Genomic DNA, 22,557 nt, shown 5'->3' on the forward strand with positions numbered 1-22,557 from the left:
TGCTTGAGATTACTTACTACTCATTTTTCACTGATTCATAACAGCCTCAGGCCGACGTTCTCCAGCAACAGTGTTTGTATACTGAAGAGGCACGTGCGAACTCCACGGCCAATGAGCATGTCACAATTCTTTGCAGCGCTATAGGATTGGCTGAATCTCCAAATCTTGGTTTACCGAGTCCCGCCTACTCCCAGACCACTCCTAAAACACGTTCAGCCACGGGACTAAGTGTCATGCGACCCGGAAGTACTGAAATTATGGAGAAATGTTCTCTTCTAAAAGATCTCTGACGGACATCAGACGTAAAGATGAAATAACTGACGTTCAAGGTAAGGAGCAGATGTACAGTCACCTTGTCTAGCATCTCATGGTTAAGCGTGACTCTTATGAATGTCATTATTGTGACCTTTCTGGCCGTAGTTTAACAGCAATGCACTTGAATTTCATAATAACGGATGGTTTCGGGCGTTTGTGTACAGTGAGTGTACCAAAGACATCCCCCTAAAATCCTTATTTGCTCATTTTATTTTGCTTTATGTTTCACGTAGACAGCCGAGGCAATATTTAAAAGTCTTGCATCCGAAAGTATTCCGCTTACCACAATAGATTAAATCCGTGATTGTTGTGTGAGATACTATTCCTTCACGTCTATTTCTAGAGATACGTACTACAGGGACTTTTAGAAACCGCTTTAGTTGCGCGTTCTGTCGCGAGTTCAAAAGTTTCTTTTTGTGCATGTTTATGTATTAGTTGAACCTTGATTGCCCAATGACTGCTTTCCCGTTACTACGGGAACTGGAGCCCGCGTGTCCCAGGCAAATCTCCGAAATTATGCTTCTTAATTTAAAATGATGGGCAGTTAGGGCAATGTACATTGTGTAATGCACGTTGCGCTGCACAGCTCTCGCAGATCTGCGAAAGGCAGAGTTTCACACAGGACTTGGACTAATGAGATTTATAACAACACACAACTTGCTGTACAAGCGCAAAAGTGAATAATTGAATGTTGGACGGTTATGGTAGAGCGTAATTTGGACATGCTCTGTCGCAATGACTGTAGTGTTTGAAGTGAGACAGTGCATTTGAAGTCTGCCTGTTTGTGGCTGGCTGTCGTATGGAGATGGAGAAGCAGCACATCTCACGTATACAGGAGCACATCCTGCTGATTTTTGGAGCCAGGTCTTTTCTAAAACCGTAGGCGTTTTCAGGCTGTGTTGCAGACGTATTCATCCCCCCACATTTTTTTACATTGCTCAAATTCCACGTCACTAGTGAGTGAAAAATCACACTAGTCTAGTAGAATGTTTTCATTACTGTTTGGCATGGGCGTAGGAGACACTAAATTTCTGGGGGGGACAGGGACAACCTTGTGGACTTTCCAGTGACCCTATACAAATTGCCCATTGTGCGAGACCGTACGCGCGTTAAACGTATACAATCGCGTAGTTATGAAGTGAAATATTGAGAAAGGCAGGCAAGTAGTCACAGTGTAGGGTGTTGCAGTGACGAACAGCCTACAATAACACCAGTGTCTGTGGGGGGCTGCTTGCATTCTTGGGTCTGTGCTGAGCACCCCCAGCTGCTCAGAGGCCCCAGCTGACGTGGTGTTATGTACTGGAGTCTGTCACTAGGTAATGTCGGGCCTAGACAGGCTGAAAGACATGAAACCTATTGAGTGCAGTGTATTGAAGGGTGAGTGATGTCTGTGTGAGTGCAGGGTGAGCAGTGTGCCTGTGTGAGTCCAGGGTGAGTGATGTCTGTGTGAGTATAGGGTGAGCAGTGTGCCTGTGTGAGTCCTTGGTGAGTGATGTCTGTGTGAGCGCAGGGTCAGCAGTGTGCCTGTGTGAGTGATGTCTGTGACAGTGCAGGGTCGGTGATGTCTGTGTGAGCGCAGGGTGAGCAGTGTGCCTGTGTGAGTCCAGGGTGAGTGATGTCTGTGTGAGTATAGGGTGAGCAGTGTGCCTGTGTGAGTCCTTGGTGAGTGATGTCTGTGTGGGCGCAGGTTGAGCAGTGTGCCTGTGTGAGTCCAGAGTCAGTGATGTGGATGGGTGAATGCTGGCTTAGTGATGTGTCAGGGAAGGGTGAGTAATGGGTCTATGAGTGCAGGGTGACTGTGCCTATGCGAATGCAGGGAGAGAGATGTATCTGTGCAAGTGCAAAGAGACTTGTCTGGCTACTCCCAGAGATGTATTGGCCAAGATACCTCTTTCTCAAATGTGCTTAAGAATGCACCATTTACCCACTCTTTTTTCAAAATGTTCTCGTCGGAGAACCCCCGAATGCCCCATAGGTGGTTGGGCCTCGCACGCTGCGCGCGCTCGTCACAGTGCAGTATTTACGCCCCACCACTTTCAAATGTCACCAGCCACCCCTGCCTTTTAAATGAAAATTACAGTGTAGGCATAAGGTGATCACATATCATTTCACACACTGACAAATCTGAATACACAATGTAATACAGCAATGTCTAGCACCATCCCCTAAATGAATATTAAAAAAAAACCTTTGACCTAATGTCAGATGTGTCAGTACGAATCTAGTTATACTGAAAACATTGACAGTCTTAACTATCACAGTAGTTTAAGGAAGAAAGTCTTGAAAATTTCCAAAAGGCTTCCTCAGAGTTCTTAAAGAACACTACAGCACGTCAACACAGAGCATTATATAAGTGTCCAATCTGCGGCTGGGCTGCGCCGCGCCCGAGAAGAGACCTGCACCTGGTGTGCCCAGAGAACCAAAGGTGTGTGCGGTGCTGCGGCTGTGTGAGGGGACCTGGGGCGCGATGTATACACTCACTGCACCGACTGCATGCCAAGAACAACGGTGCGGGACGCTGCTCACAAATGGACAGTGCCAAGAATGACACAACAGAAGGTAGCACTAGCAACCCCAGCCTATGCGTTAAAAACACACGAATGTCCATTTTCGCACAACAATCTCCAAAATCTTTTCCCATCTTTCTACCTCGCAGATATTTCATTCGCCCCTTGAAAGCCTTGTAAGCAGCCGTCTGATTAATTTCCACTCCTTATGAGGTTAGATTTCTCACGTCCGCGCTCATAAAACTAAATCTACTTTGTACGCCTCATTCAGATAATTAGAAAAGTATCACATTTAAGCAAGAATATTGAGCCACAATGCCCGTGAATAGCCGAATTTAGAGACAGGCCTGCAAACACTAGTCCGCGAAAACACGGCGTCAAAGGGCCCTTTGTTATCGGGAGTTATTCAAAGTGCGGAATTAAGACAGAACATACGTGGGCACAATTTAAACAAAATGCGACGAGGAGAGGGCTTTCACGCACTATAAATAAAAAAAATTAAAAAGCAGCACTGGCAGCAGAGGTGAGGGCGAGGCTGCTGAGCAGAGGCTCAGGCTGCACTCCAGACTCCACTCAGTCACAACTTGTAAACCCCACACCCCCACCACTTTCAAATGTCACCAGGCGCCCCTGGCAATGCAGTGTAACAGCTCTTGCCCCTACTTACAAGTTACCGAGCGTCAGAGCGTGCTGCTGCCTGCAGCCCTTCTGTCTTCAAGCCGGCAACAGAGAAGTCCGACGACGAGGTCAGGTCAGCCAGCAAATCAACAAGAGCACTGGCTACCCATGTGTGAGAAGTTGGCCTGATGTGCAGTGTTCACTATTCTAGTGATCACTATATATCAGTCCAAACAACCCTTATTGATGATTGGTTGTAAGTCAACCTTATAGACCAGCTATCCTAGAAGCATGGATACGAGCAGTCTAAGGCTAAGACTCTAGAGGGCGTGTTAAGCCAGCTGTTTTACCATCACATTACCCCTTGAACACCCAGTGAAAGGACACCACACAAGTTGTTATGAAAATAAACAGTGTATTTATTTATAACAAGACTACCCTGGCTCTTTATGAGACAGGGAGCTAAGCACACAACAAAACTCTTATAAAAATACTTCAAGTCGCACAATTTACACAAATGCCCGAGGGGCACGAAAAACCATATACTCTAAAAGTGGAATGCGAATTACTAGCAGGTAAGTAACGATTCTCAGAGGCTTTAGGAACGCTAGGCCTACAATACTGAACACTCAGGTTAGGAGCAGGAGGCCTAGGGACACCACGTGCAGAGTGGGAACTCTCACGCGTAAGGCGGGAAAAAACCTATGGAAGCTAGTATTCACAAAGTTAGTGTTCTCGGGCGAACCCGACTAGGTAGGTCAAAAACGAAAGTGGATCTGGACCCTTGGATAGTGAGGCTATGCTGGGGCACCGAAATGCCGAAGTTACCTAGCCCAGGGGGCTTCAGCTGCATAGGTCTGAAAAGACGTCGGGATTCTTCGTTGACAAACCAGGAGCCTGAAGGAAAGGAGTTGCTGGCAGGCGACCAGTGAAGATTGTTCGAGTGATCCAAGCCTGGATCGAAGATGGATGACACCTGAAAGCAGAGGGGACCAAGTTCGTGACTACTAGCCAGTAGTCAGGTGGCACCAGGAGGGCACCGGATGGTAGTCACCTCGACTAGGTGACTGGGCGACGCTGTGCTATGTAGTCTCAAGGACCAGGAGGCGTTGTCGGCGACCAGGATGGAGGTACGAGCTGTCCCACGATGGATGATGCAGTCGACGTCGCTGGACCCAGGATTGGGCAACAAGTCTTGGCAAATTCAAGCCCACGCAGTGGACCTAAAATGGCGTCTGGAGTGGACCAGGAGGGTCCGGGGTGCTCCTCTTTTGGAAGGGAGCAAGAGCCAGTCTGGAGCAACCAGACCAGCAGCAGTGATGTCGTCGGGCGTCGTTAAGAAGGCCACAAGCCAGCGTGCTAGTAGCCAAACAACGTGGTGAGCAGCAACAAGCAGAAGGGCCCCACGCAGATCGTGGAGATGCTGGGAGGCTGAACTTCGGTGCTGGGGCTGCTCAGGGTCGGGGCTTCTCGGACCCCAAAGCACTCACCAGGGGATCCCTCGGCGGTCGTGCAGTCTTGAAGATGGCCGGTCCCTCGAGGTCTCGTCGCACCCACGGTTCTCAGCTTTGCTGTAGAGGTCAGAGGTGCCAGGGAAGCCGGTTCTCGTCGAGCTGGGCAGTCGGATTCCGGAGGAAGGACTTGCAGCAGACCGCAGTGTTCTTAAGATGGTGCCTGTGGATGCAGGGTGACTACTCCTTAGTCACAAGGGAGAATCTTGAAGAAGAAATCTTGATGTCCTTTCGTAGAAAGTCGTGTCTTGATTCCAAAGATGATCTAATTTGGAAGGGGGCCTGCTCCTACCTTGATCTTGAAAAAGGGGGCTGGCACGCGACTAAGTCCTGCCCTATGGGTGGGACCAGGAGGGGGGTGGTTACACCCCTCTCCTTTGGCGGGCTTTCTCCAGCCCAGGGTCTGGTGTGCCCCTGGAACTGGTTCAAGCCGGCCTATGCACAGTGAGCACCGGGGTACCACTTGCAGTCACCTTCCTCTAAAGCCCTACCTAGAATACACAAAACCCTGTCTGGGACGGTGCTGGCACCGCCCCTGGCAGGAAACCCTTTGTCCTTGCCTCCTGCTCTGGGAGGACTCCCAGCAGCAGGAGGGCAGACTTGTGTCTCGGTGGCAGCATCCATTTTGTGGATGCTAAGGCTCTGTCTGACTTTAACCGGGGTTACAGGTTACATACATGTCGTGTCCCTCTAGAAGGGTGGAATGCTAACCCCGTCGCCAGAATTGGCGAGGGGTTAGTATTCCAATTCGTATGACACCTTACTCGACATGTTTTGATAAAGCGATACCAGAGTTGGCATATAACCGCAAGGATTATAATGCACTTAAGAGTATATGGTATGCGATATCATGGAAACGGCTAAGGGATGGATCCCGAAAGCCGCAGACAGGCTCAGCTCATGCCAGAGCACTATCTCACACGATTCCAAGCACTCTGCCTCCAGGATTGTTAAAGCCTGCCATAGGAGTGACTGATAGGAGATCTGTGTGTCCATTTTAGGGTTAGATATAGGTATACTATATCTAAAGCAAAGGGTGATTACACCACCTTGCCCCAGCTGTCAAGCAGCCAGGTGTGTCAGATTTGGATGGCCAGCCAGGGGTGGCATAATACATGCTGCAGCCCCTGGTAGGCCCTGTGTACACCTATGCCCTGGATACCTAAGGTACACTGTACAGGGACTGATAAGGTGACTCAGTATCCAATTAGATATGTACCTAAGGTACATGGAATCCATTTTACAGAGAGAGCAGTAGGCCTGGGGCCCTGAATAGCAGGGTCCCAGGTCAACTAAGTCAGAAAACCAGCAAAACACCAGGCAAAAAGTTGGGGGCAACCACAGTCAGGGATCTACCTTCCTACATCATGTCAAAAAGGAAGATCATCCTGGAGTCATTCTGGACTCATCTGATGATTACAGTCAGGCTATTCCTGCAATTATCTGGGGAAGTCATCTCAAGCCATCCTGAAGTATGCCTGTAGGACAAAAAATGTAAATGTGATGACGAACCTAGACTCATCACAAAAACTACAGTAGGATGGTGTTCTGATGATTTCTACTGGCAGGGAGTGATTACCTTTTACAACTCCACGAATACTAATTGACAACTTCAGGATGAGGGAGAATTACTGCAGGATGGGTTCTAGCTAATTTAGGGACGACTGTCAATTATTCCAGGATGATCCTATAACCGCTCCAGGATGGAAGTGGATTACTCTGGAATGATCCCATGACAATTTCTGGATGAGTGTGGATTATTCCTGGATGATCCTATGACAGCTTCAGGATGGCTATTGATTACATCAGAATGGCCCCATTATATTTTCAGAATGAGTGTTGATTACTCTAGGATGACGTGGTGAAAGGGAGGCATGTTTTTGTCCTTGATATTTGGATTTAAGCGGGGACTCCAAGACAAGTTCATTTTCACGGTCTGATGCGTCATTTTTAGTTGTGGATTTTTGATGAAGGACACTGGCCATCCCTGCTAAAAGGGCCAGGTTTTCAAGTTTCTGCAAATTCATCCGCGAACTTGCATCACCAGGCTGAGAAGTTGTGCTTTCAGCATGAGCTTTGTTACCAACTCTTATATAATCCAGTCCACTCTGCTTGGCTTTTTTGTCCTTGCATCTTTTCTCTGCAATTTCTTCCTCTTGTAGTTCGCGTAACACCCTCTTAAGTCTACCAGCGCTTCCCCGATTGCCACAGTCCATTAACATCTGCTTTTTCTCCAGTGCCCTTTGAAGTAACACCTGTTTTAGACCCTCTGTTGTGCCAGAATAGCTTGCAATTATCTCTTGAAAAATATCCTGAATCATTAGACATTGTTTCTTCACTAAAAAAAGCAAGAGAAAAAAATATATATTTACATATAAACTTCAAAACAGAAAAGAACACATGCAATATATCTTCACGCTCTAGCCATAATATATAAATAAAGAGGTATTGATAATAAAGGACAAATGTACAATCTATCCATAACCAAGTAAGTAAGTTTTCCTTAATAGACAGTACACATTGTAAGCCTGAACTTGAACCTCCTGAAAAAAGTTTCCTAAATAAAATAAGTTTATCCAAAAATAGCTGCCTTATAGTAGTGCCACAAGCTAAACGTTTCAATCCCTTTCATAAGTGTTACATTTGTCTCTGGAGAGCAATCCAAGGCATATGTGGGGACATGCATGTTCATTTTTACTGTCCATTATTGGATTAATTAATCACAAATGTAGGTTTTACTGAAACAGGTTGGTAATTTGTACCGTTATCCTGCAGTTGCAAACTTATTATAAAGGTTTACTTATTGTGCTTACCAGATGATTGGAACAGAATCATAGCTTTAAAATCTCTCTCTTCGGTGATTGGCCAACCAGCTTCATCTACAAAGAACTTCCCCAGGATTGTCCAAAAGCAGGAAGTCACCATCTTTTCGAACACACACAGAATGATCGCAAGTGAAAAACAGGACGTTGAATGAAGCCATGATTATGTCCTGCTAGATATAAAAATCAGGAATTAGTTTGTGTGTGGTTTAAGTTTCAGAGGTAAAATACAAAGCATATCAAACTGATTAACAGATTTAATTGGAGAAAAGCACCCCAAAAAGTACACTGACCTGGTGCAATTTCTATCTAATATGCCTAGATTGTGGACTACAGAGAAGTGTTTGGGCATGCACTGAAGGCCATTGAGGAAATTACCTAATATCACTTTATTTTTGGAGAGCCAGAGTGTATGCTTAGGTCTTGCTGCTCAGGACAAATAGTAATAGCAAAGTAGAGGCATTATGAGAGAAATAGAAGCACTATCAATAAGTGAACTTTCACACTGGGGTTTGCGACGGGAAATCAAGTTACCTATCCCCGCAGATGCATAGAGAGTCAGATGCCTGCTACCCTCTGCCCACCGGCACCCCCAACATGAAAGGACAAGCGTTAAAAATGCAATAGGTTTCACCTTTTATTAAGCTAAAGATATTAGCTTTGCTAGTAGTATTGTATGTTAATTGTGCAACATGTAATGGCTTTATAAATGAAACAATAAGGCATTACAATGGCAAATACATAAAGCAAAAGCATTGGCATAGCCAATAGGTCTCCCCTCTGGGACCTTATAAGTGTTTTGCCAGAGGTGTTTGGAAGTTTGGTAAGAGATGCAATTTAACATAAAGGGATCCCATACCTCGTTGACACATGCAGTACCCGCAGTTCAAACGAGAAGAGGGCATGGGGAAACCTCTTATAAGATCTCAATCATGGAGAAGGCACGCGTTACTGCAACTTGTGCGTGCTTCCACCTTATAAATATTTAACACATGATCCGAGGCAGTTGAATGCGAGAAAGAGAGAGAGAAGATGAGAGAAAGAGAGAAGGCGAGAGAGAAAAAGAGAAGGCGAGAGAGAGAAAAAGAGAAGGCGAGAGAGAGAGAGAAGGCGAGAGAGAGAGAGAAGGCGAGAGAGAGAGAAAAGGCGAGAGAGAGAGAGAGAGAAGGCGAGAGAGAGAGAGAAGGCGAGAGAGAGAGAGAAGGCGAGAGAGAGAGAGAAGGCGAGAGAGAGAGAGAAGGCGAGAGAGAGAGAAGGCGAGAGAGAGAGAAGGCGAGAGAGAGAGAAGGAGAGAGAGAGAGAAGGAGAGAAGGCGAGAGAGAGAGAAGGCGAGAGAGAGAGAAGGCGAGAGAGACGAGAGAGAGAAGGCGAGAGAGGCGAGAGAGAGAGAGAGAGAAGGCGAGAGAGAGAGAGAGAGAAGGCGAGAGAGAGAGAGAGAGAAGGCGAGAGAGAGAGAGAGAGAAGGCGAGAGAGAGAGAGAGAGAGAAGGCGAGAGAGAGAGAGAGAGAGAAGGCGAGAGAGAGAGAAGGAGAGAAGGCGAGAGAGAGAGAGAGAGAAGGCGAGAGAGAGAGAGAGAAGGCGAGAGAGAGAGAGAGAAGGCGAGAGAGAGAGAGAGAGAGAGAAGGCGAGAGAGAGAGAGAGAGAAGGCGAGAGAGAGAGAGAGAAGGCGAGAGAGAGAGAGAGAAGGCGAGAGAGAGAAGGCGAGAGAGAGAAGGCGAGAGAGAGAAGGCGAGAGAGAGAGAGAGAGAGAGAAAATAGGAAATATTAATGTGATTTATCTCAGGGCTCGATCCCTCTGCCTCAGTACTTTAGCAGTAGGTCAGGTTGTAACTGTATAATATATGGCTGGGATCGATAGTGGCAGATGTAACAAGACCGGCTTCATTTTTACAGAGATCTTAGCGGTCAAGGTAAATTAGCGCAAACAGGGAATACATAATTGGCCCTGTCTCAATAATATATACAAACGAGTTAAAAACATTGCATGCACATGGAACGAAACCAGAATGATAGCCTTTTTTGCGAAAGTAGATATTGCAAGATGTTGGAATGCGTCGGACTACGTTTCCTAAATAGGGCGTAAACCTCAATCGCCACAGGCAACCAGGCCTTTTGTAGTGTACTGCTCAGCCAGGATGTATGACGTGAGAGAATGTGGAATGTTGGTTGGATGTGATCAGTTGCTGAATGGGCTGAGCAGAACGCAGACCGCTCCTGGTGGGGCTCTCTTCATCAATACTTCTTGAATAAATACTACATCATTTAAATAACAAAGAATGGACTTGTTATTGTTCATTACATTGGCGACGATTCGGAAACGCCCTGCGCGTCAACTTTCAAGCTGCGTCAACTTTCAAGCTACCTCATCATTCAAGATTTAAATTTCAGCAACTCATCTTTATGGCACCATGAGCCCCACCAGTGACCTATCACCGGTCGCCCTAAACTTCAATTGTGCCATTTACCATTGGCAGATTACTCAATTCACGGACAACTGTGAACTGCCTTCATGCTACCACCTGCCTTCATCCGTGTTCCTGTGACACAGATCGCCCTGCACCACAGATGTCAGCTGCATCGCGTGTCAGCCGCCTCGCCTTCTCTTCAAAATACTCAAGGCATCATTTTCAAATTACCGGCAGCCTAAGAACATTTTACTTTGCTGACAATCTACAGCGCACGAGTCTAGTATCGGTATTAAAGGTAGGGTGCAGCCCCTGTATGGACACCACGGCAACCAGGCCTTTCAATTACACAAATAGCAAACAAAATAAAGAACCAGCATTACAACGGCTAAGTTATTTGAAGCATTTATCCTTATGCTTTGAAACGCATCCATGAACACTGCCAGTGTTTTAGAAGATGTGCTGCTCTGCACACTACACAGCTTGGGGAACGTGACCAGGATTCAACAATAGAGCACACATTCATTTAGTAATGAAGGCTCACTACAAGTTGCAAGGACACAAGTAATGCTCAACAATATTCACATAAATAAATGTGTTTAGCCTTCTTTGATTGACAACTTTTCAGTAGATCGAAAACTGTTCCATTTGGTCGAGAATCTTGAATACACGCAGGTGCATTTGGAACCAACATGGGACCCACAATATCCGGGCAGTAATTTATTTTTCCTTACGGCGAAGAACTTGCTGTAAAACACATTTTTTAGGCTTTTTGCAATTTTCCACAACTTACACAGGCACGCATTACGTCACACATACACAAAAATACACATGCTCAAACACAAAAGGTGCATATTAAACAAGCAGGCAGGCTGATACAGACAAACATCAAACACACATAATACACACACATTGCAACGCAGGTATTCATTATAACACGTACGAAGCACACACATGCAGGGAGCTGCGTCTGAATTTGCCCCCTTAATGAAAACTCGTGCTTTCCGAAAAATGAGGAAGCTGGTCTGGGACGGAAATTGAGCAGCTGGGACCAAGGGCGGAGGATAGATACTGCTCTTTTTTAACATCTGCAGCACTTACCTGAGTATACGGTGGAATCGACGAAGGAAGTGGAGTTGGAAAAATAAAGAGACCGATGCCAATCCACCTGTCCCTTTAATGGCCATTGCACTCACGGCTGTCTTCGTTCTTGCCGCAGAACAATGACGTCACTTCCGGCGCTCCCGGATGTGCGTAGGCTTTTGCTAGAGGAAGAAAAAGTGAGAGAGCTGCTCTGCATTGAGGATCTGCGGTTCGAGTCCCAGCCAGCCGGCAGACTGATGGTTTACAGTAGGTGATTTTGGATTGTGTTCGAGGCAACTGCTTTTTAAAAATTTATTTTAGTATTGTGATGGAGTGAATTCGGCAGTCACCATGACGACAACGCTTGTTTTCCTTTGCAAGACCTATTCCTCGGGCCATGAGCAGGTCTGTCCGCAGTTGTTTAAAGAGTCTAACAATCGGATTCCACTAAACTAAGTGTTTATGGAAATACTCTATGAAGGAAGTGCAGCCTGGGGGTACAGAAAGTATCATATCACAGCAGCGCCTCCCGGCATTCCGCATTCATAAAAAGTTTGGGGGTTTGTAGGGCTTTTGGATTTTAGGGCGTACATGGTCATTTTAGGGTTGAGGGTGGGTTTGTGTTTTAGAGTACAAGGGTTAATATTAGGGTTTAGGGTGTGTTTGGGTTTGGTGTGCAAGGGTTAATTTGGGGGTTCAGGGTGTGTTTGGGTTTTGGGGTGCCAGGGTTAGTGTTAGGGTTTAGGGTGTGTTTGGGTTTTAGAGTACAAGGGTTAATATTAGGGTTTAGGGTGTGTTTGGGTTTGGTGTGCAAGGGTTAATTTGGGGGTTCAGGGTGTGTTTGGGGTTTGGGGTGCCAGGGTTAATTTTAGGGTTTAGGGTGTGTTTGGGTTTGGGGTGCAAGGGTTAATTTGGGGGTTTAGGGTGTGTTTGGTTTTCGGTGTGCAAGGGTTAATTTGGGGGTTTAGGGTGTGTTTGGGTTTCGGGGTGCCAGGGTTAATTTTAGGGTTTAGGGTGTGTTTGGGTTTTGAGGTGCAAGGGTTAATATTGGGGTTCAGGGTGTGTTTGGGTTTTGGGGTGCCAGGGTTAATTTTAGGGTTTAGGGTGTGTTTGGGTTTTGGGGTGCAAGGTTTAATATTGGGGTTCAGGGTGCGTTTTTGGTTTTGGGGTGCCAGGGTTAATTTTAGGGTTTAGGGTGTGTTTGGGTTTTGGGGTGCAAGGGTTAATTTGGGGGTTCAGGGTGTGTTTGGGTTTTGGGGTGCCAGGGTTAATTTTAGGGTTTTGGGTGTGTTTGGGTTTGGGGTGCAAGGGTTAATTTGGGGGTTCAGGGTGTGTTTGGCTTTTGGGGTGTCAGGGTTAATTTTAGGGTTTAGGGTGTGTTTGGGTTTTGGGGTGCCAGGGTTAATATTGGGGTTCAGGGTGCGTTTGGGTTTTGGGGTGCAAGGGTTAATATTGGGGTTCAGGGTGTGTTTGAGTTTTGGGGTGCAAGGGTTAATTTGGGGGTTCAGGGTGTGTTTGGGTTTTGGGGCTCCCAGCTGCAGGAGGTCAGACGTTTATCTGCAATTCATTGTGCAATCATCCAACAGTTTGCATTTTTCTGGAAAACTGAAACCAAAGTGGTTCTTGTTAAAATCACCAGACGCAAAAACATCTTATTGAAAACACAATAGTACCTTTGAAGTATTCAGATGCTTATTTTCAAATCACCCCAAAGTCATCAGGAACAATGTCATCTTGTAAAGTTATCGGAGAGTCATTTACAAGTCATCCTCAGATCATCAGGAATAATGACACCTTCTGAAGTCAGCAGATACTAATTTTCACGTCCTCCTTAAATCATCATGAATAATGACACCTACTAGAGTCATCAGATACTCATTTTCAAGTCATCCTCAAATCCTCAGGCTGAGCTTCTGCAGCTTGCTGATGACTTCAAGAGCTTGATGATGTCTGATGACGTGTAAATGACTTCTAAGGTAGTTGGATGATCATCCAATGACTCTGGTATGGCTTCTAAAGTAATCCTGTTTGACCTGGCAGCTGAGGTGAGAACTAAATAATTCCCTGAGCCTCAGGGGTGCTGCGCCACACAGAGACTTCAAAAGAGCAGAGGCAGGGGGGCGAGTGGCCTATGACGTCACCTTATGCTGTGACTATCTGATCATTTGAGAGGCGCCAGGTCAAATGCAGGGCCATTAGGACACACATCACCTCTCGCACTTCGCACTTTTTTTCGCGCGCTAATGGCCTGCCAATCTACCTCTCAGGAGGTAGAGGGGAAATTTGTTTGACCCCTCGTCCCCCCCACCCTTGTCCCCTGTGTCCCCCCCACTCCAAAATCTGGGGGGGATATGTCCCCCGCGTCCCCCACAGTTCCTACGCCCATGCTGTTTGGGTCGGCTGATGACTTGGCTGCAACTTTCACTACAGCTAAGTGACTTTTTGGAAGGTTTTTTTTTTTTATAACAAGTAGGACATTATCATGTAATATTAGCATTTACTCACTTTCATACCAGTTGGCAATGCTAGAATGTGACCAAGCCACCTTAAAGGTACACAGCCAAGAATTACCATTTGTGACCAGGTACCTGGAAAGCAAGGTAACTGTGTGCCACTAGTATGGTTCCCTGCCGGCACCTCCACCTTAACTCCCAGAGGCAGTTGAGCCATGTGTGTATCTGCTTGTAGCATGCACATGTGTTAGCGAAAATATTCAGAGCCATGGGTATTAGATGCATCCCTGAATTTATTTGCATGGTTGCAGCAGTGGTCAGATGGTCTTTCGCTCGTTGCCCAATCATGCAAAGTAAATTTGAGCAAGGCTTGCAGTTGCTAGAAGCTACAGTTCCTTCAAGTTGAAGTTGTAAAAATGTCGTGGGCTGAACACACTTTTTCTATCCCTTATAGTCAGACTGCAGGGTGGACGGAACCCACTCGAGGAAGACTTTGAATAGAGTCTCTGTCAAACATCCACATTGTTCGACCACTCTTTATCTGTCACTGTAGAGTGTATGTAGCGTTAGTTTAGAACATACGTTCATCAGCATGGGACTCTTCTTTAGAGTCAAAGGTAACTCTGCCTCCATCCTCCAGAAATGTTGGATTGGCGTTTGGGTCCTCATCCAGGACATCACTGACTGGTGAGGATAATGCAAGCATTTGTGATGTTTTCCTTATTTTACTGACATCGGGTGGGAGGCCATGTGATTCTTCAGAATAAAAAACTTTTTTTGTGGGTTGCGTTTTGTCCCAATCTTGTTAACAGTAGATTTTCACTTGGAAGGATACAACTTTTTATTGCTGATTGATAATTTGTTGCATTATACAAACATCTCCTCTTCAAATTGGCTATTTATTGTACATATACACTTCTCCTCCTCCCTGCTACCCTGTTCTTTTTGGCTTGTGGGATTTTCAGTTACTTAGCAGAAGGGTGTAGCTCATTGACATTCTATGTAATCAACACTAAATAGGCATTTGTGGGAGAAATTTTAAGCATGCAGACCGTGGGTCTCGGAATAAGCAAATTACCATACAAACATAGAATAAAAGCTATAAAAGAACGTTCCATTGTAAACCTTCTTTGTAATTGACCAGTTGTTCACTATCTTTTGTGACTATAATTTGCATATAAAGACAAGAATAGAGCCCGATTTCCAAACTCCTAAGCATATGATGAACTACAAATGGTTCTGTGGGGTAGAACAATTGCTTTGAAATTGTGTGGTATTAATCATGCAAAAACAAATCTAATAGATTTCTTTGTAGATTTCAGGATGGAACATCAATGACAAGAAATGTTTATTTTTTACTTTTACTTTTTTCTCTTCTGTAAATCATATATGGATGTCACAATTCAATAGGCAGCAAATGACATCAGTGACAAAGTTGAGTGAATAAAGTGGCAAAGTGACGTAGGTGACTGGGTGAGTTTATACATACATGATAACGAGACATACAATTATATAAAGAAGACCACTGTAAGATGGAGTCTGTCCTTTCCAATTCTAAATATAGTGTCTCCGGTGCACATTAAATAGGCTTTTTAATTCATGGAGCCGGGATACCTAATAGACATAGAAGAAAAGTACGTCGAAGTTTCGACCCAGACAAGTGTGCAATTAGCATCAAAACGGGTCTTCTTCAGGACGAGCAAACAACAAGGATCGACAGCCAATTTCAAACACTCCCACGGCAGGGTGAGCATTAAAAATGAATTTGAATTCACCATGCGGTAATGGTTCAGTGTCCTAGATATATTGGATTTGTTTTTGCATGATTATTACCTCACAATTTCAAAGCAATTGCTCTAGTTTATCGTATCATTGCCCAGGTTCTGATGGACACAGAGTTACCCCATTGACCTTTTCTATTCTACTCACTACTAAGCAAGCATATTGGAGGACACTGGCTGTTCTATCTAATGAGAAATGGGAGCACCAATCAAAATAACTAGCTCTTTAACGCTCCCAGGCACACCGCACTAGCCACCCACATCCCTACAAGGGATCATCTAGGTACCAAACTTGAGAGCATATTTACAAGCCCCTATTGCCACCCCAACGTCACTTTCAGTGACGTTGTGATTGCTATAGGGCCCTCGCCTTATTTACAAGGCAGCTTTAAGTCACTTAACATGGCTTAACGCTGCCTTGTAAATAAGTCACCCTTTAATGCTGTATTTAGCGTGAAAGAGGAGAGCAGTGGGTGTTGCGGTGGGCGTGCCACCGCAACACCCATTGATTTTTGACACTGCCTCCTTTTTTGGTCTCGCGGCTAGCGGTGCAGTGCGCAGCGAGAGTCTTTTTGTAGAGGGGTTTGAAAACGGATCTAGGAATCGCACATGCTCGTGCGCGTGCTTTTCCTTTTGGGCCACCCTATTGGCCTTTGCATGCGTCTTTTTACGAAAGACTGCACGCAATTGGCCAAAGGCGGGCGCATTGCTCCGCCCACGGCCTATTGGTGTCTGTTACGCGCACCGGCCGTCACGTGGTTTCAATCATCGTGCCCAGACACGGCCGCAATAATTGAAACCACATATCTCGCTGTGGCGCGTGCGCACCACTCGCAGGTTTGTTTGTTTTGGATCCATTTCACAAGGAAGCAGGTTTGTTCCTCTTTGTGCACCACTACCGTTGGAATGTCGGTGTTTAATCTCAGCAACGCCATTGTGGGCAGCGGTATCCTGGGGCTCTCCTACGTCATGGCCAACACGGGGATCACGTTCTTTATGTAAGTATCCATTGCTGGATGTTGTCAGTGCTGGGGTTCTTCTTGGTTTCTAAATATGAGCAAAAGCTGAGGGTCTGTTAAGGTCACTTGGGCAGGCGACTTTTGTTGGTGTAATGGCAACCGCTTTATTTTTTCATTTGCGCAATTACTTTGGTAGTTAACATAGTACGTTTATCTTCGCCTGTAAGCACTATTTTCTTTAGTAAATTTCTAGTACTGCAGGCACGACCTGCGTGTCTGCAACATTCAGCGCTCTGTGCTTGCTTTCACTTTTATTATAGCATCCAGATCGCACTTATTATTTAAAACGGCAGTCAAAAACATCGATTTCTTATTTTATAACAGTGCCCCGCACTTTCACACAACAGCCCAATTCCTTCGGGCATTGCTCCGTCCCGGAGTCGCATGACCCCACTGCTCAGCAGCAACAGTCAGAAGCCAGGAGCAGCGATGCAGGAAGAAGAGCGGTTGTCAAGCAAATGGCACAGTGAAATGTTTTCTTTTAATTATTTATATTTCTGTTAATAGTATTTATATGTTGAGTCTAGAGTCAGTCATACTTAGGGACTTGTTCCAATCCTGGTCAGGCAGTCCCAGAGGTGTTGATGGGGCAGGGCTGTTCATCTAATAAAATGTACATCCGAGCACACAGTACCTGGTGTACTTTAAAAATAATTATTTTTACAGTTTCAATTAAACCTGCCCCAACTTGTATACAAAACATGCAGCCCCCTAGGGCAGCTGAAATCATGCCAATCGCATGCTGTGTGAATCACGTGATCCTTAGATAATGTCGGGGCTGGGGGTGACACCTCCGAGACCTGCCCAAGCCTTTAGACTTTCCGTACTAATAACGTCACTAACAAGCAGGCCTTTTTCATGTGTGACAACTAAGCAATTCATGGAATGCCACGAGGCAGTGCTTTGCATTCTGGGACTTGTAGTTTTGTTGCCCAGAGCTATTCAACCCATCACAAGTGTTTGTTTACAAACCAGGACTGCAGGCGTGTAACTCATAACCAGCTTTGATTGAAGTGAGTGGCTAGTGCCCCCTGAGGACATCTGGTAGGGGCATGCCAGGTTACCTGATCTCTGCATGTCACCAGGACTCCACGTTTCACAGGCTGTCCCTGTCCTTTACACAGCCATGGGTTCATAGCTTCCGGGAGCCTCTACCCTGTGCCCCCCCCCCCCGCCCCCCCTCAGAACTTTACAATTGCTGACTTGTAATCTGGATTTTAACATGTGAAGTATACATTTATTATTCCTGGCATCCAACCCTGGCCACAAAGCCCGGCCTGGCCGGAGGGGTCTAGAAGGGAATGGAGCAGCTTGACAGGTACGATATACTCTAAGTCTGACCTACAAATGATTGCATGCAAAGGGCTGTTGACCAAAAGGCATGTTGTAGGTCTGTCACATGACATGAAGACCCCGGCCAGCCAAGATGGTGGGGTGAAGGAGGCGCAGGTAGGTAGTTAGGGAAAGTTTGTTTTCTGTGCGATTGCCACATGCTTAATGCCGGCAGGGGAGAGAGGAAGGGGGAGTTTATTCACAATGTGTGGGTGACTGTAGTGAACTCAATCCCTGTGTGTTTGTAGGCACCTGGCACTAATGTCACGTTGAGCTCAGCCCTTACTCGCTCTGCACTAGTGTTATACTGAATATTAACTATTTGTAGGGACTGTACTCGGGTGTGATGTTATGTACTCAGTTTGGAATTACCTGAACGGGAACCATGCTCACCTCTTCTTTTGGAGAGACCCTGCACTGGTGTTAAATTGTGTTCTGTTTGTGGTGACCACTGTTGTTACATTGTGCTCGGTTTGTGGTGACTCGGCACTGGTGTTACACTGTTCTCTGTTTGAGTTGGGCTGCACTAGTGTTATGTTGTGCTCTTTTTGTAGAGCCTCTGCACCGGTGTAACATTGTGCTCTATTTGTTATGACCCTGCATTGATGTTGCATTGTGCTATTTTTGTAATGACCCTGCACTAGTTTTGCATTGTGCTCTTTTTGTAATAACACTGCACTAGGGTTGCATTGTGCTTTTTTGTAATGACCCTGCACTGGTGTTACCTTGTGCTTGTTTTGTAGCAACAGTGTACTAGTGTTACATTGCGGTGATGCTGCACTGGTGTAACATTGTGCTCTGCTTTCACTGACCCTGAACTAGTGTTACATTATGCTCTTTTTGGTGTGCCTCTAGACCGGTGTAATACAGTGCTCTTTGGTGACCCTGCACTGGTGCTACGTTCTGCATTTTTTGTAGTAACCACACATTGGTGTTATGTTGTGCTTTTTTTGGACTGACCCTGCACTGGTGTTATGGTGTGCTCATTTTGTAGCAGCAGTGTACTGGTGTTACACTTTGCTGTGTTTGTGGGGACGCTGCACAAGTGTTGAACAATTAGAAAATTAGAGCTATTGGTGTTGCATTATTATTTGCACCGCCAAATGCTCAAACTTTTACTAATGCGAGACCTATTGCATTGCAAATGCTTGTTACAAGAGCAGTTGAGGCAGCACCCAAATTAAGACCAGAGAAAACATGATCTTAAACAGGCAAAACGAAGAAAAAAGCTTTATTTCTCTTTGTTTTTGCTGTTTCCATGTTTGCTGCCTTGAGCAGCACACATAGTAAAAGCAAAACGCCAATGATTGTTTATGTGCAGGAAGGTCGCCCTTCCTGCACATAAACAATCCTTTACAAAAAATGCCATTTTGCAACTTCTATGTGTGCTGCTAAGTGACTAACTCATTGTTACGGGTGGGAAGGGAGAGAGACCCTTTTCTTTTTATAGCCCTCACTCGCTCTAGTAGTGACATGCTTCATCATTGGGCTCACCCCAACTCCTAAAGGTCGGGGTGGGCTGAACCATCTTTCAGGGAGCACTTAAAGATAAGGTGTATGGGGGGGCGTACCATTAAAGATAAAATTCCTCGCCCACTCCTAAAGAATTCTTCATTAATGGAGTGGGAGGGAAGATTAAAAATATTTTTTAATCGAGTATCAGGATGTGATGGTCCTATGACCGTAGAATAAGCACCAACATGTTTCAGCCCTCCTTAACTGGTCTAAATAAGTCCTAGGCTTTCGTCAGGGTGGGATTTAAAGAGGTTACTTCCCCCAGAGACGTGAGTGCTCACACGGTACTTGCCTAGTGCACTTCTAAGTGTAAAAATAGGAACAAGCCTAATAATTGCCGCCGGTTTCGGATGAGGAATTACCTACATATAGACAAGGAGACATAATTCACAGTTGTCATTATATACATTTAGACTAAATGCTATTGACATTAAGTTACCATCTTCACGCGGTCCCCCTTGGAACCATTGTTGTGACGGTGTCAGGGTTTTTTTTTCATACCACCAAAGTTTCAAAACATGCTGCTATGATGTAGTCATACGTGGTTCACGCTGTCCATACCAGGCACACTTCTGTGGCTTTCACAAGTGCTATGGGATGTGCATGCATGCATTATTTCATTCACAATAAACTTGCATATCTACCATTGATTCACCTTCTCACACTCGCTCACATCCAAACCATAGTTTTTAAAAAAAGGTTTTAGGTTTCATGGCACTCACCCCATGTAATTAGGGCTTTTGATTCCCAAGGGAGCACAGGGGGGAGGTCCTCTAGTCACACACTGTAGGTAACAAAGTTGTGACCATATCGTTAGGATTGTTTAAAGTTACAGAGAAACGAAAAACTGACACACCGCATTGGGATGAGTAGCTCTATAAAAGAAATAAAAGAAAATAGTGGTATTTAAATTATTTGACTAAATACTGCAACAGACCAACACATTTGACATTCTACCAGTGTAAGCAGATCTCTTATTATTAAAAGAGCAGGGAAAGCCCAGAACATGTGTAATAATGCAGCCTTAGGGGTGTGACATGCCTATCTCTTATATACAGCTACTGAACAAAGTAAAAAAACAAGCCTCTCTTAAGTACCTCTGAAGTGTTAAGCTGTGTGCCTTTTTTTTCTCCCGCTATTACATTTAGGTGTGAGGCTACAGATGGCTCCAAGCCAGGATACTGGAACACATGGAGACCTGATGGCCCCTTAACTTCGGCCTTTGTCTTGGGACAGCAGGAATTAAAAAATAAGAAAGCCCTCTCACCTCCTGCATGTTGTTGCTCGTAAGGAAAGCAGATAGCTTGAAGTCGTTGCTGCAAGTGTCACAGTGTCTAAAACCTACACTGGGAGAATTTCAGCATATTTTAGTGAAGCCCAACTTCTTGGCAGGGTGGACAGCGTCGACCCTATGAAAATAGTGAGTGGGAGCCATCTACCCGTGTGTACCCCGACTTGTGCCCTGCTTCTTAAGTACAAAATATATTGTACCCCTCCGTAATGCCTCTCCTCCCCATCTCTGAATCGTAGTTGGATTTAGGGTTTCCTTTATGGGAGTATTTAGGATATATTGTCTGGAATTAGTTGCAGCACATTAAGTAGTTTGCACATGATAGTTCCCTGTATTCATGTGTGAGCCAAAGCAGGAGAGGCCTCATACCCACCTCAAAAGACTTGAGTCTGTTGTCTATTGATGACATACGTTTTTGCATAGCCAATATGTACAAAATTTTTATAATCAAATATGCAGCTGAAGGTGTTGTATTTTTCCACTCAAAGTGCTAGTATTACCCACATTACTGTTACTAGTGCCATGCCCAGTTGTTCCCTTCTCGAAGCCTACAGGGTGTTTGAAATGGAAATGGCCTGCCTAGCATAATCACCCATGGAAATTTGGGAATTTGAATTTCATATACTCTGACTTCCTCTATCACCACTTCCCAGTATCTCCCCAGATTGGGGTGTTTCCAAAGGGGATGTAATAGTGTGTCCACTGCTCCTCACCCTGTCCAGCATATGGTGCCCTTAGCAGTATTCCACTTTCTCTGGCGTTGTATACCAATAGTTTAGGGTTTTATATTGGGTGTCTCGGAGCTGGGCCTCTTTTTAATACACGAGCCTTGTCATAAAGTAAGCCTTATTTCTTATGTGCGAGTGTGACTCAACTCCAAGTCCTTACTCCCAACGTTGTTGCCCAGGTGTCTTGTCATAAAAGGTAGAGTCAATTATAAATATATAAATTGTTGCAATCAGGGCTCTATCGATTAGACCATTCTTAAGCCATTTGTAAAAGTCACTAAGAGATCCGGAGGCCCCTTCCCTCAAGGAAGGATGAAGAACCCAATGATGAACCTAAGTGTAAGCAAACAATTTAGTGTCCGGGAGGCCAAATTGTTGTTGGAGCTCCTCAAAGGGCATAATCTGTTTATTTCTCAGAAAGTAAAAGCATTATAAGACGTTTCTTTTCCTATCAGATGGGAAAGTTCATTATTTGTCTTACTGGTGTAATTTCTGGATTATAAGAGATAGGCGCAAAAGAAGAGGGGAATGATTCGAATCCCCTTCTCAAAGAAATCTTGTCCCATATTGCTAATGTTACTTTGGTGACAACTGCTCTCATCCAGGGTATTTGCCAAAGTGACACATCTGCTATAAGGTCGTCCATAAAGCACCACTGCTTGGTAGTTTCTTTTTCCCACATTCAACAAGGAAGTGTCATTGGGTTACTTGAAAATAGGAAGTGAGCTTCAGGACAGCACACCTTTGATTACTGGTGAATGTAAAGTCTCACTAGCTAGTTGCGGTATCTCTTTGCTGCAGATGAAAGATTTTAGTATCCCTTGGAGTTGTTAAAGGATTGAGTTGGGCACGGGGAGAGCAATCGCCTGGAAAAGATACAGGATTTGTGGCAAGATCTGCATCTTAACCACAGTAATCCGACACAGCCAAGAAAATTGTCCTGCGTATCAACATGGAAAATTCTGTTGCATAGTCTTAATAAGTCTGAAATATTTCAGAATCCCCATTCTACTATGGGTGGGACCAATCAAGATACCCAGGTATTTTATAAAATTGGAGTAGCAAGTGTTGGGGGAAAAGGTAGTCAAGAAGTTCTGCCTGCCGGGGAGGTGGATTAAGCAGCAGAGCCTCAGATTTAGTGATATTGGGCGTTCTCCAAGATGTGGAGTAATTTTTA

The 22,557-nt window shown here is 45.1% G+C and overlaps 2 protein-coding genes across 4 annotated transcripts in view; one reads left to right on the forward strand and one right to left on the reverse strand.

Moving 5' to 3' along the window:
- Positions 1 to 201: 201 nt before the first annotated feature.
- HPS5 (HPS5 biogenesis of lysosomal organelles complex 2 subunit 2) overlaps positions 202 to 22,557 on the forward strand; it is a 594,029-nt gene continuing 571,673 nt past the window's right edge. The window contains exon 1 of one of the 2 annotated variants that reach the window (XM_078681077.1): positions 202 to 329. The gene's annotated coding sequence lies outside the window, so the exon portion shown is untranslated. Of the gene's footprint in view, positions 330 to 11,399; positions 11,529 to 22,557 lie in introns of those variants that run through there. The other variant, XM_078681076.1, reaches the window with a different exon arrangement.
- On the reverse strand, positions 3,839 to 11,406 carry LOC144822983 (uncharacterized). 2 transcript variants are annotated; one of them, XM_078681080.1, is made up of 3 exons: positions 11,280 to 11,406; positions 7,765 to 7,943; positions 3,839 to 7,289 (listed from the first exon to the last, which is right to left on the reverse strand). In XM_078681080.1, exons 2-3 carry the CDS (start codon positions 7,874 to 7,876, stop codon positions 6,757 to 6,759), a joined length of 645 nt encoding a protein of 214 aa, XP_078537206.1. In that variant the 5' UTR covers positions 7,877 to 7,943; positions 11,280 to 11,406; the 3' UTR covers positions 3,839 to 6,756. The 2 variants fall into 2 exon arrangements, with proteins under 2 accessions (XP_078537206.1, XP_078537205.1); XM_078681079.1 differs by having other exon boundaries at positions 7,765 to 7,946.

The sequence above is a fragment of the Lissotriton helveticus genome, chromosome 3_1, assembly GCF_964261635.1.
Source record: "Lissotriton helveticus chromosome 3_1, aLisHel1.1, whole genome shotgun sequence".
Lineage (NCBI taxonomy): Eukaryota > Metazoa > Chordata > Amphibia > Caudata > Salamandridae > Lissotriton > Lissotriton helveticus.